The 13,744-nt window shown below is 39.8% G+C and overlaps 1 protein-coding gene across 1 annotated transcript in view; it reads right to left on the bottom strand.

Moving 5' to 3' along the window:
* Positions 1 to 435: 435 nt before the first annotated feature.
* LOC139460953 (serine/threonine-protein phosphatase 6 regulatory ankyrin repeat subunit B-like) overlaps positions 436 to 13,744 on the bottom strand; it is a 32,031-nt gene continuing 18,722 nt past the window's right edge. Inside the window, exons 6-9 of the mRNA XM_071242428.1 lie at positions 12,226 to 12,274; positions 12,171 to 12,191; positions 7,966 to 8,009; positions 436 to 5,570 (exon numbers count right to left, since the gene is read on the bottom strand). Of these exons, the coding sequence (XP_071098529.1) occupies positions 1,264 to 5,570; positions 7,966 to 8,009; positions 12,171 to 12,191; positions 12,226 to 12,274 (4,421 nt within the window). The 3' untranslated portion in view covers positions 436 to 1,263. The remainder of the gene's footprint in view (positions 5,571 to 7,965; positions 8,010 to 12,170; positions 12,192 to 12,225; positions 12,275 to 13,744) is intronic.

A 13,744-nucleotide genomic window follows, 5' to 3' on the forward strand; every position in this document is an offset into this window, starting at 1 on the left:
GTTTCATATGAACGTCTCTGATGGTCGTACTCGGGTCTACATTCGTCCAGGTGAATGTGCTAGCGACGCTTGCTTTGCTCAATATCATTAGTTTAGGTGTGCAAGTTTAATGGGATGTCCACGCATCACAACTCATGGGGGAACGCAACTCATCAGTATTACTGCCAATTGGAACAGCGTACGCTACCGGGACGACATCATTATGTTCTACCACTTGTGCAAAAACAGGGACGTAACGCCACGGTGCAGCAGGAGAGTGCCGGTCCACATATTGCACGTGTTGTAACATACTTTTTGAGACGGTGAACTATTGACACTGTCATGGCCGTCTGTTTCTGCAGACGTCTGCAACACTGGGCCCAGCTTAGTTGGGCCAATCTTTGGTTGACATTTAGGACCAAATTTCCCAAGGTTGTTTTAAATCATCGGGTCTTTAACGCGCCGCCGCTGCCTCCTCTGTATCAACGCAAATGATATTTATGTGGATTCTGTTGAGGGCGTGTCGCTCTGACTCGTGTTACCAGGTATGGATTTTGTCAATGAATTTGTCATCATAAAACATTGATCAGACGGATGACTTAATAGTGTGCTGTTATTTTCAAAAGCATAACATCTACACCACTTTATATGAAGCACAGTTACTTTTCCCCATTAGTACACATACATGTAGGTGAACTCTTACTTACAGCTAGGTATTGTCCATGAATGACTGTTAAGGGGAAAAAATATCTCAGTGATTCACTCGAGACATAACAGATCTGATACTGTCTCTAATATATTTTAGAAAAAGTGAGCGCAAATTATATTTATGTGGATTCTGTCAAGGGCGTGTCGCTCTTTCTCATTTTATGAGGTATGGGTTTTGTCTATGAATTTGTCGTGATAAAACATTGATGAGACGGATGACTTAATAGTGTGCTGTTATTTTCTATAGCATAACATCTTCACCACTTTAAAAGAAGCACAGTAACTTTTCCCTGTTAGTACACATACATGTAGGTGAACTCTTACATACAGCTAGGTATTGTCTATGAATGACTGTTAGGGGTAAAAATAACTCAGTGAAACTGTGGATTCACTCAGGACAACGTTCAAAACATAATAGATCGGATATTGTCTTTAATATATTTTAGAAAAAGGGACCAAACCAAATGTTATTACAAGAGTGAATAAATCAATCAAAATAACATTCAAACACAAGTATTATCTAGGAATTAGAGTCGAGGGCACTACTACTTGCAAACAAGCTTCATTACGTGTATTTCAAGACTTCTCCAATAAATACTTGAGAATGTCGTCGTTTTTGCCCCGACGAGCCAGGGTGGTAATACCCTCTCCTGTGTTTGAGACCAGAGACAGATCTGCCTTGTGAAACACCAGTAGCTGGAAGACATCCTCATGTCCACACACAGCCGCCATCATCGCCGGTGTCCAGTTATACCGACCTCGGACATTGACGTCATAGGATGGGAGCAGATACTCCACACACTGTATGTTGCCTCCTCGACAGGCCAGATGTAGTAAACTGTCTCCATATTGGTCTCTCTGAACAAGATCAGGCCTTTGTTGAGAATGTGTATTTAAGTAGAACATTTGAGATGTCACCAGTGAATTCATCAGCTGATTCCATGGTGTGATGCTCTTGCAAGAATGTTCCTCTCGTCCTAACTCCTTGATGATTTCCCTGCATCCTCCCTGAAGAGCCAGAGTATAAACATCATCTCCTGCCCTGTCTGTCAGTGTCACATCTGCTCCTAGGCCTTTAAGATATTTAAAAACAGCAAATTTCCCCTCCACAGCTGCCATTGCCAACGGTGTCCAACCAAAGTTATCTCTCAGGTTAATATCAGAATATGACATGACATGCTTCACCATCTTCAAGTTTCCTTTCTCACAAGCCAGATGGAGGAGACTATCTCCATCATTGTCCACCATGTGGACGTCAGCACCATGGTCCACCAGGAAGTTAACTACATCAGTGTGACCTCCACACACAGCTAGCATCAGTGGCGTGTGACCATTCCCTCCTCGTGTGTTGATATTAAAGTCACCTATAACATGTCTAACAATGTCAATGTTTCCACCTCTACTGGCTGCATGGAGTAAAGTATCATTATCGTAACTAGTGAGTGATGGGTTAGCTCCTTTTGACAGGAGGAGATCTAGTGTATCTTTTTTCCCACTGTAAACTCCTTTCATAACTGGTGTCCAACCTTTGTATCCCCGACAGTTGATGTCACACATTGGCAGTAGATGTTCTACAATGAGAATATTTCCACATTTACATGCCAGGTGAAGTACAGTGTCATTGTAGTCATCAGTCAGTGTGAGATCAGCTCCTTTTGACACAAGCAGGTCGAAAACATCTTTCTTTGCATAGAGAGCCGCCATCATCACTGCTGTCTGGCCATGTTGTCCCCGACTATTAATGTCAAATAATTGCAGTAGCTGTTCTACAATGGACCTATTTCCACCTCCACATGCCAGATGAAGTACAGTGTCGTTGTAGTCATCAGTCAGTGTGAGATCAGCTCCTTTTGACACAAGCAGGTCGAAAACATCCTTCTTTGCATAGAGAGCCGCCATCATCACTGCTGTCTGGCCATGTTGTCCCCGACTATTGATGTCAAATAATTGCAGTAGCTGTTCTACAATGGACCTATTTCCAACTCCACATGCCAGATGAAGTACAGTGTCGTTGTAGTCATCAGTCAGTGTGAGATCAGCTCCTTTTGACACCAGCAAGTCGACAACATCCTTCTTTGCACACATAGCTGCAACCATTAACGCTGTTCTGTCATACTGTCCCCGACTATTGATGTCAAATAATGTCAGTACATTTTCTAAAATGGACCTGTTTCCACCTTGACATGCCAGATGAAGTACAGTGTCATTGTAGTCATCAGTCAGTGTGAGATCAGCTCCTTTTGACACAAGCAGGTCGAAAACATCTTTCTTTGCATAGAGAGCCGCCATCATCACTGCTGTCTGGCCATGTTGTCCCCGACTATTAATGTCAAATAATTGCAGTAGCTGTTCTACAATGGACCTATTTCCACCTCCACATGCCAGATGAAGTACAGTGTCGTTGTAGTCATCAGTCAGTGTGAGATCAGCTCCTTTTGACACAAGCAGGTCGAAAACATCCTTCTTTGCATAGAGAGCCGCCATCATCACTGCTGTCTGGCCATGTTGTCCCCGACTATTGATGTCAAATAATTGCAGTAGCTGTTCTACAATGGACCTATTTCCACCTCCACATGCCAGATGAAGTACAGTGTCGTTGTAGTCATCAGTCAGTGTGAGATCAGCTCCTTTTGACACCAGCAAGTCGACAACATCCTTCTTTGCACACATAGCTGCAACCATTAACGCTGTTCTGTCATACTGTCCCCGACTATTAATGTCAAATAATTGCAGTAGCTGTTCTACAATGGACCTATTTCCACCTCCACATGCCAGATGAAGCACAGTGTCGTTGTAGTCAGAAGTCAGTGTGAGATCAGCTCCTTTTGACACCAGCAAGTCGACAACATCCTTCTTTGCACACATAGCTGCAACCATTAACGCTGTTCTGTCATACTGTCCCCGACTATTGATGTCAAATAATGTCAGTACATGTTCTAAAATGGACCTGTTTCCACCTTGACATGCCAGATGAAGTACAGTGTCATTGTAGTCATCAGTCAGTGTGAGATCAGCTCCTTTTGACACAAGCAGGTCGAAAATATCCATTTTTGCGAAGAGAGCTGCCCTCATCACTGCTGTCCTGCCATGTTGTCCCCGATTATTAATGTCAAATAATGGCAGTAGATGTTCTACAATGGACCTATTTCCACCTTTACATGCCAGCTGAAGAACACTGTTGTTGTAGTCATCAGTCAGTGTGATATCAGCTTCCTTTGACACAAGCAAGTCAACAATATCCTTCTTTCCATAGAGAGCTGCCCTCATCACTGCTGTACGGCCATGTTGTCCCCGACTATTAATGTCAAACAATGGCAGTAGATGTTCTACAATGGACCTATTTCCACCTCGACATGCCAGGTGAAGTACATTGTCATTGTGGTCATCAGACAGTGTGAGATCAGCTCCCTTTGACACAAGCAGTTTAAGTAAATCCTCCCGTCCATGCAGCACGGATATTATTGTTGGTGTGAAACCCTCTGCTCCTTTACTGTTGATGTCACAAAAAGGAATGAGTTGACGCACAAGGTATATATTTCCCGAGTAGCAGGCATAATGAAACATGTTGTTGCCATGTTCATCTGTCACTGATGTATCAGTCAGGAAGGGTTTGAGTTCAGCAAGGATCGTATCCACTACATCCTGTCTTTCCAAAATAGGATGCATGATAGACATCCGATAGTTCCCCTCCCTCACAGCCCCTGCCAGTCTTGAAGCAATGATGTCATTGTAGGCATCTGATACATAGATGACATGTCTATCCTCATCAGCCTCGCATGCAGGTACTGATTGGGCCTGAACACGTTCGTACAGGAAGTGTATGCTGCAGTGTTGTAATACAAAAGCACAATTGATTTTGCAATAGACAAAGGCACAGGCATCATAGATTGCTGGGTGTGAAAAACTGGTGATGTCTGCTTTGGTAAAAAATGTACCGAAAAATCCCTTCACGCAACTGATAATCTCTGCACGGCCAACACCACTAACTACACTTGAAACTGTGGAGAGATGTTTCTCCAGAGATTGACTGCCTGATTCCAGATGGCAAAGGTTCAGGTTACCTTCACAAAGCAACATCAGGATCAGTGCTGCTGACGTGTTATTCCTTTTTTTTAGCAGATATTCCAGTTCTGCCCTCAGATAGGTTAAAGGTGCCGTAAAAAAACATTCATATTGATCATGTGATTTTGGAAAACTGAAGAACAGTTTGCATGTGAGCGGGTAGCCAAACAGTTGATCCTCAATGCCACATATTTTGTCTAAATCAAAATAACTACTGTTACTGTTATAAGTTTTATGTTTTATAAACATCCGTTTCTTTTCTTGGACTGTGTAGCGACACTCAGTCTGTGTAAGATCAATGACCGAATCTCCTTTGAAAAACACACACTCATTTTCTCCAAAGTGTAATTTTCCAAGCTCAAGATTGTATGATTTTGTGGTAAATATGACACGAACGTTTCCCATGTTTTTCTCTCTATGAGCTGAATGCGAGTTAAGCTTTCCATTAGATTGGAATGGTTTAGAAAAGTTAGATGCCACCTGCTCAAGGTAAGAGTTGAGAATATCTAAAATCCGTCTGAGGTGAGGTGAATCCGTTGATATTCCTACTGTTCCAAATATGTCATCAAATATGAAACACAGAAATTTACCTTGTCTTTCACTACATAACTCGAATTCTGAAATGTTGTTGACAAAATATAGTTCATATCCTTTCTTCTGGTATTCTGACCCCAACATCAGCGCCATTGACGTCTTTCCGTCCCCTGAAGCTCCAGATATTGTCACATATCTAAAGTTCTCTAAACGTTCTTGGACTTTATTGTAGATAGCAGTCTCTTCAAACAATTCTTCTGTCTTCTGGATCTCCCACTCCAGCATACCTGGAAGACAATATGAAGACATTCAGAAAACAAAATAGATAGACAAGGTAATCATAATCTGCACGGTACATTCAACCCCTAGGCTTCCGATCGACACTACTGTCTTTCACAAAACACCAGAGATACATAGAAACAATTACGTTTGAAGTAAAGATAGGGTACTGACTCTCACTTTGCATTGTCCACGTGCGGGTGTCGTGGAATTATTAAAGTTCAGGGCATCAGAAAAATCAAAACATTATGTCAAAAAATCCTCACAACAGACCAACAGTCATCACCGACTCTACTTACGACCTAGTACCACGTGCCTTTAATGCGAGTAACGCCCTTGGACCAAGTGGACAGTCGTCAGTAATATCGTGTTCCTAAATTGAACGGTAATTACCACCGATTTCACAACAGATAAATAACATAATGGTTTGTATGAACTCCCGATCGACACAACTGACTTTTTCACAACACCAGAGAGGCATAGAAACACTATGCACGCATCTCGAAACTCTATTATTGACATGTTTTACTTGAATAAGTCAAGTCCGTGTTTTTTGCAGTTGCCTACAGCAGAACTCGCGAACAAATAGGTTTGAAACAAAGATAGTGTACTGACTTTCACTTTGCATTTTTGTCGTAGTGTGAGTGTCGTGGAGTCATTCAGAGCTTCAGTAATCAACAAAACATTATGTCAAAAGATCGTTACAACAGACTAACAGTCATCGCCGCGTCTAATTACGACCATGCACTTAGTGCTATAAACGCGAGTAGCGCCCTTTGATCAAGTGGACAGTCGTTAGTAATGTCGTCCTCATGTCAACCGTTGCAATATTTTGCCGTTAATCGTTTGTGCTCCGAAAATGAACAAATGGTGTAGCTTAACGGTAATTACAACCAATTTTATAACAGATAAACAACATGCTGACTCGCATGATATTATCACACAGCCAACATGACGAGATGAGTCGATCGTCTCGCGGGCTACCCTCACCTGATCACCTACACCTGACCGTATTTGAAGCTACATGTTCTGTGGAATGAATTTTAGAATCGGCATCTTATCGTTTCTTATAGATAATCTTGGAGAAAGCTGCGAACTTTATTTCCAGGGTGCGCCTCATTGAGAGACCATTCAGAGCTGCGAATGATGTATTCATACGCCACACTTATAACAACATCTTTTCTCAATGAGAAATTCATATAACGAAGATTGAGTGAGTTGTAAATCAGTCACACTCAATGCCGTCAGATACCGTTTTAATTGTAACACATGTATTTCAAAGCGCATTTAACGAACGAAAACACATGCACAAATATTGTGACGCGGCGTAGTCATAACGTCACATCAGCGGCTTTACAATGACTATGACAATGGTAACTTTCACAATAAATGCAAATATTAATCACATCGATTGCTTATCTATTTAAAGGGGTTCATGACGTTTCAATGATGTTTATGTGTTTAGATTTCCACTTTACTCTGCATGGCACCAGCAGCATTCATTTTAAGAAAAGGGATATCTTAGATCGTTTTTCCTGGTCGGCTGCGTATTTGTTGATGTAAATGCACAAGAGGACGTTTTTTCGCTGTCTCATGGCGTGCGGCCTCAGGCAATAAATACTTAGATTACGTACATTGTGTGAATTGGCGGGTGCTACCGGTAAGGCAGGACGTTGTTACCCTGGTGCTATCACTGATTTTCTGTGGTCCATTCATATGCTTTCAACATCTGGTTGCCCTGTACGCCAAATCGACTCTTTCGGCGGATAATCTAGATTAGTTATTCTTTGGCATTGACAATTTATATTTATCTTTTGTTTATGGAGGCACATTCTGTCCCTCAAACCCCCCGTTTGTGTAATGTAGCGTACATGAACTATATAGCTAGTTGTTTCCTTCATCATATTGTGTGCATGAATTTTCAACTATATATTCACAAGTTCCACAATTTTATCTTTTTCATTTTGATACACTTAATTCCGTTGATTTAAATGAGTCGAATTTGGCGAGTGTTAATATTTTCTTTAAAGTTTTGGTCTTTACTTTTGATCCTTGAATCAGTTTAATATCAGCAGTTTTAATTGGATAGTTTTGTCTAAATGTTATGAACAAAATCCGGATTTTGGGGTCGTGCGTTTGTACGTAGGCAAGACTGATACTGTTTATTTATTGTCTTAACACATACTTTAAGCAGATATATTTTACCCAAGCATGCCGATATGCCTTGCTAAATTATGTTGAATGCTCATTTTTTTATGACTCGGGTGGGAATATGCATATAAGCATATTGTTTTGTATATGTTAGTTTATAGTATATATTTGTTTCAAGATCACGTCTATGTAATTCACGTCCCTATAGCTTTGAATTATATATATTTATATAACTATATATATAAATCTTACCTCTCTTCATGACACCTTTGCACTCACTTTTCGTTTGATCATTGCTGTTGTAATGTACATTTCCTGAAAAAAATACATGTACAAATAAAAACATGATTCATGTAAATTCCTTGTGAAAAGGAACATTCTTTTGCCTACACTGTTTCATAGTATTGATTGAATTCCCATTTAAATGGCTACAATTATTAACGTAAAAATGAACATGATACATACACGTCACTCCGTGGCCTAGTTATCAACATAGTCATATAATAGTTATTGCGAATTACATAAATGTATTTGTTACACTTACAACAAACAATGTAAGAAGACAATTGTCATTGTAGAAGAGTTGTAATTCTACAGGAATGGATATCAATCCTAACAAAGCTTATTGAATTCTGAACCACTGAGACGTTATGAAAAATTAGACTTTAAAGGGAAACAGATAGAACCTGTGAATAACTACAAATAGTTTGGCACTTTTTCACTCTCAAACTCTCGTGGTTAAAATCACAAATATGTTTTGCAACAAAACCCACAAACCCCTTTGCAGTATCATCCCATGTCAAAAGCATTCAGCTACTGGTGTAGGCTCATTCATATGGGGAGTCACAGGCTAGTACAACATTTACATGTAAGGCTTAAGTCACTGAGTGAGTGTGGTAAAAAAACATTGGGAACCCACTCCACGACCTTACCTTTTCTGATATGTATTAGGTTTCGCATAGTTAAGTCAAGAGATCGATCGTATCAAATTGTTCCTTAGTATTTTAAACAAAGATCTGTGACTGTCTCAACCAAACTGGACACCTATCCCTGGACACTTCACCTAAATGTCAATAGCACTGACATTACAAGTCCTTACTCAATGTCGAGAGATACTTATTATGAATGTGGAATGCCTGTCTGCCTGAATTACGATCACATTTATGCAAGGACATATTGCCGTCGAAATTCTCAATTGCCCAAAACATTCATGACACAACCATGCCTCATGTACCGTCTGGCTTTACCAAGTGTGGAGGAAGAGGACCTCATCGAAATCCTGAGGTGCAATACCTCAAGCCACCCCAAACACAAGAAATAATCATTACCGATTTTGTAACATTTTTTTCTGGTTTCAATAAGTACATCTGAAGCTGTACAGTTTTCAAATGAGAAAGTATGTTCCTTGCAGCTAACAATATGCCAAAGTTCTCAGCAGTCCCGGTTGAATGACACAGTTCAATTCCAATATCTACCTCAATAACAAAGGTATAAAAACTTCTGCCTCCCCAATGAATGCACAATACAAATACTACAACTTCGATAGTTGCCCTAAAAGCAATTTTATGTTGGTTCAATGTCATCACTTCCGGTTTATTATTATTTACACGCAACTGTCAAATAGCTGGAACATTGACGATTGAGGCGTTAACAAACATTCAAATAAAACACAAAGAGCTGTAATTGTTACACCCTCAAAACAATTCACATTTACTTCTGATTGATGTCACAATAACTTATAATTACTGAGTAATCCTTCACCTTTGCTAATTGCATGCATTGTCATTTCTAGTTGTAACAAATAACTGGTGTTAAACTAATATTTCAAGTTATCTGGAAGTGACCTTTACATTTGACACAGACATATAGCAATTGACTTGTGTTGATTTATTTTGTAAAAGCATGTATTCAGCAATTGAGAAAGGGTGAGTGAGTAATTTGAGTTTAATGCTGATGTGAGCAGTATTTCATTTGTCACATCATGTAGGTTTGATGGCGGAGGAACGACCGAAGTCTAAGATGTCAGCCTTTTTGTTTAAAGCCCACGAGCATCACAGAAGTGTGCCAGATCGAAGGACATATATTTATGCAAGTGTAAGTGAGTTAGGGAGTTTGGTTTAATGTTGTATTGAACCGTAACATAAATCATAGGTTTCTGCCGTGCCCAAGGGACTCAACGCTACATTGCAAATTATCGCGCCTCAGACGTTTGTGCCACCCGCGCTCCACCAGTGGTGGTCGAAGATATCTCAAAGCATACTGTCAAATTGAAAGCTATTGATTGTTTGCTTGCGCAGAACAATAGGGATATAATCATTAGCATTGTAACATGTTACTCTCCTGATTACAGTAACGCTAATGCTTTGATTTTGAAGCCAAGAACACATAAAGAAATTATCAATGTCAGCAGAGTTTGTACTCCCATGACATCAATGTGTCTCCTTGTGTTCCCGCGGAATTAAATATTCAGATACATCGTGATTTCATTTCAGCTAACGTGGGATAGGACATTTAGGCAAAAAAAGTAGACAACCAATTGTCCTGCCATCCATGCATATGTATTACTCTATCCCTATGAGTCAGAAGTTCTGCTCGGATTGGCTATCTCAAAAGGTACATAGTAAAGATTCAAATAATTTATCCAAAAGACTGAGAGCACATATGATTCAAGGCAAAATAAGAAATAACATCAGATGTAATATTTGTTGCCGATTCGTCAAATTTAGAAATGTCCTCGCAAGGTCTACAATAACATTTCTAGAAAAAGGCTTGATTGTTGAAACTTTGATTAAACTCATTCTGAGCAAGAGTCGTATGATGCTCTTTGAAATCTTGAAAGAAAGAGTATGTTCTATTGCACCTCAACAGTTGTGAAATGTAAACACCAAACCCTGGAGCGAAAGGAATATTTGTCAGACATAAAGGGAAAGTTGACTGTTAGAACGTTGAGGACATCGCTATTGTCATACAGTTTCGTGGATAGTGTTTATGACACAAATAAGGCGGTCTCACTTGCCTTTTATCAATGGAATGGACCCCACAATAAATATTTTTTCTTTTTCAGAATTTTGTGGCGCTTTTGAATCGAATACCTCAAATACTGTATGTCCTTCCTCGGTTGAACCAAGAAAAATGTCTATGCTTGAGGTATTGAGTTTTATGGAGCTTATGCGCCGAAAGTGTATGCATCATTTGTTTGTACATTTAATGTTATTTACCTTTATTGCATCCAACATCTCCGTGAACACGTTCCGCAACATTTATAGTAGATGCACACGGGGCGTTTACATTAAGAGTGTGACGTCCCTCTGTGGTGATCTCGCAGGTCCTCACATTAGCGTCCTCTCTGATAGTTTGCCCTGGAAAAGTCAATGTTACTACCTAATCACCAGGTATACTCACCGCAAAAAGAAACGCGAACATAAAAGATGCGTACGTAAGTTATTAAAAGCTGTGTCAAATGTGTACCAATCAATGACAAAACTAACAGTCAAATCTTACCACAACGTGTTTTTATATTCATCACTATATTCTGCACGTGATTTCCAAACTTTCTATGTTAATCCTGCATGAGGCAGGACGTTACATGTCATGTGTTCATGAGCATCGGTTCACACAAGATACCAATGTGTTCGTTTGAGAATCGAACCAGTCTAATACCTCTTGAATATGAGTAAGTCTTCACATATAAACGAACATCTATGGTATTCGTATTTGTTTTGGCAGTGAGTATATATTGTAATACATGTTTTAACAATCAGTCAGTTAAGACAAATGTTTTATGTTAACACCTCGACATCACAAGCACGGCTAATATACAACGAAGTATGACATAAAAATGACCCCCTTAAATACATATGACACCTTGTACAACACGGGAGTCTTTATGATGCCTAGCTTTAAGAGGTCAGAGCAAAACATCAGAAAACTACAAGTTATATATTTAAATAGAGTCACCTGTTGTGATGTTGGTGAAGGTAGCTTGGGTTTCTTTCATATCAGCTGCTGCCATGTGTTGAAGGTCATGTGTAGACACTGTAAGATCCGCTGCACATTCCGCGCCCTCCTGTCCCTGACATATGTTGCTCGTGTCAGTCTTCCTTCTCTTAACTCCAGTACTGTCTTGTTTATAAGTGCCTTCTTCTTGACTCGAATTCCCTGCCTTTTCAGCAACGCACAATTCGTCTCTGTCGCCGTTTCCAGTAATAGCTGTATGATAATAATAAACAAATAGGGAACACGTTACAACCGGTGGCGAATTATGACAGTCGATGATTTTGACGAAAGATCGGAGTAAAATGGGAAGTTCAAAAGTTGTCGTTTTTAGTGCCGCGATATATCTAATCCTCATTTAACAACTACAGTACTGAAGGTAAACTTTCATTAGGCATTGACAAGGTGAAAGTCAAGTCAAATTCTATTGATGTTAGTTTTCCCTCCACAATGTTACGAAATACATGTGTGAATACATATTATGTCTTTGTTACAACATCACTCTGTTGTTATGGTTACCTACTTCGCAGTAAAGCCTCGTCTTCAGGATTCTCAGGGTCAGTACCAGCTGGAAAAAAAGGAGGAAAATCACATAAGGGCATAACATGCGATAATATTATTAGGAAGTTACTCTAAAAATAATTTTAAAATTTAACGTAACCTATTTTGTGATTCAGTGGAATTAGAGAAAAAAAGGTTTCCAGATTGTGCTGAGTCAGTGGGTAGGCTCATCAAAATAACATCAATTGACAATGGAAGATATCAATGCGCCTAGATTTTCTGTTAAAACAGATTCAATTTGGCGCAAAGGGCGAATAGATGTTGAAATTGTGTGAATGAACCACTGAAAATCAGTGATGACACCAGATGTTCGCAAAAAGGGTGAGGATGTCCTGACCTACCGGTAGAACCCGTCATTCCATACGAATTGCATAACAAAAGTAAGTATGTGTTTTCTGACGCAACACAGCAGTGCCTCTGCCATGCGACGTCATCCTGTAAACAAACCAGACAATCAAGTGATCGATGAACCAGAAGATCTAGTGACACGAGAGCACCATTACTGATCTTGGTGAAACTAAAGAGTTTTTTAGTGTTCCGTTCTTTTTGCGAGTTTGTGTTCATGGTAGTTGAAAACATACTTAATGCAACTGCTACGACTGTGATGACTGAATGATTTAGCAAGGATAAGAATTTATGGATGAACAATTTTCATAGAGCGACGTAAAATCACAAAAGGAATTTGTTCAACCCTTGCAGGACGAGCTCCCAACATCTGTTCTACGAAGCTGCATCTAACCACTTACACAGTATAACCTCTACCCTGAGCAACTAATACATCAGACGATACAGAACATTACCAAGAAATCTCATAAATCTCCCCGTCAACAGTCTGCACCCTTTGTGATCAGCCTCCTCTACTTTGGAACAGCTAGCCACAAAATCCAGGGACTCTTAAAGAAACAGGCCCACATCTGAGTTTTCAAGATAAGTCATATCATTCAGAAAACAATAAAAGCCACAGGGAAACCACCATCCAGACACAAGCAAGAACGATCAGGAGCAGTGTACCACATTAATTGCAATTTTTGACAAGCTTACATAGGAAAAACATCTAGGCCCTTCAAAACCCGAATTAAAGAACATCAAAGCTCAGTCTCCAAAGATAACTCTAAATCAGCTCTATCAGACCACATCCGTGACAACTCAAGCCTCAGCATTAAGTGGGATAAAGTCAAAGTCCTCACCACCAACTTTAAAGACTTCAAAATCGGAAACCTACAACCAACCATCAAGATCAAAAGACTCAAACCGTCAATCAACCGTGACCAAGTCTTTTACGTATCCCCGGTGTACCATCAACTCATCAAAGACCCCAATCAGCCATAATCCTGTGGTTAATAATACTGGCTTCATCCTTTGTTTATGTCACTGACTTCCCCGATATATATATACTGAACAACAAAAGTTCCTGTGACATTGAATAAGATTTAATCCAAAGTTTTTTACCAAATTGGAAACAATTTCGGTTGACAAC

The sequence above is a fragment of the Haliotis cracherodii genome, unplaced genomic scaffold, assembly GCF_022045235.1.
Source record: "Haliotis cracherodii isolate W230 unplaced genomic scaffold, xgHalCrac1.p SCAF_14, whole genome shotgun sequence".
Taxonomy (NCBI): domain Eukaryota; kingdom Metazoa; phylum Mollusca; class Gastropoda; order Lepetellida; family Haliotidae; genus Haliotis; species Haliotis cracherodii.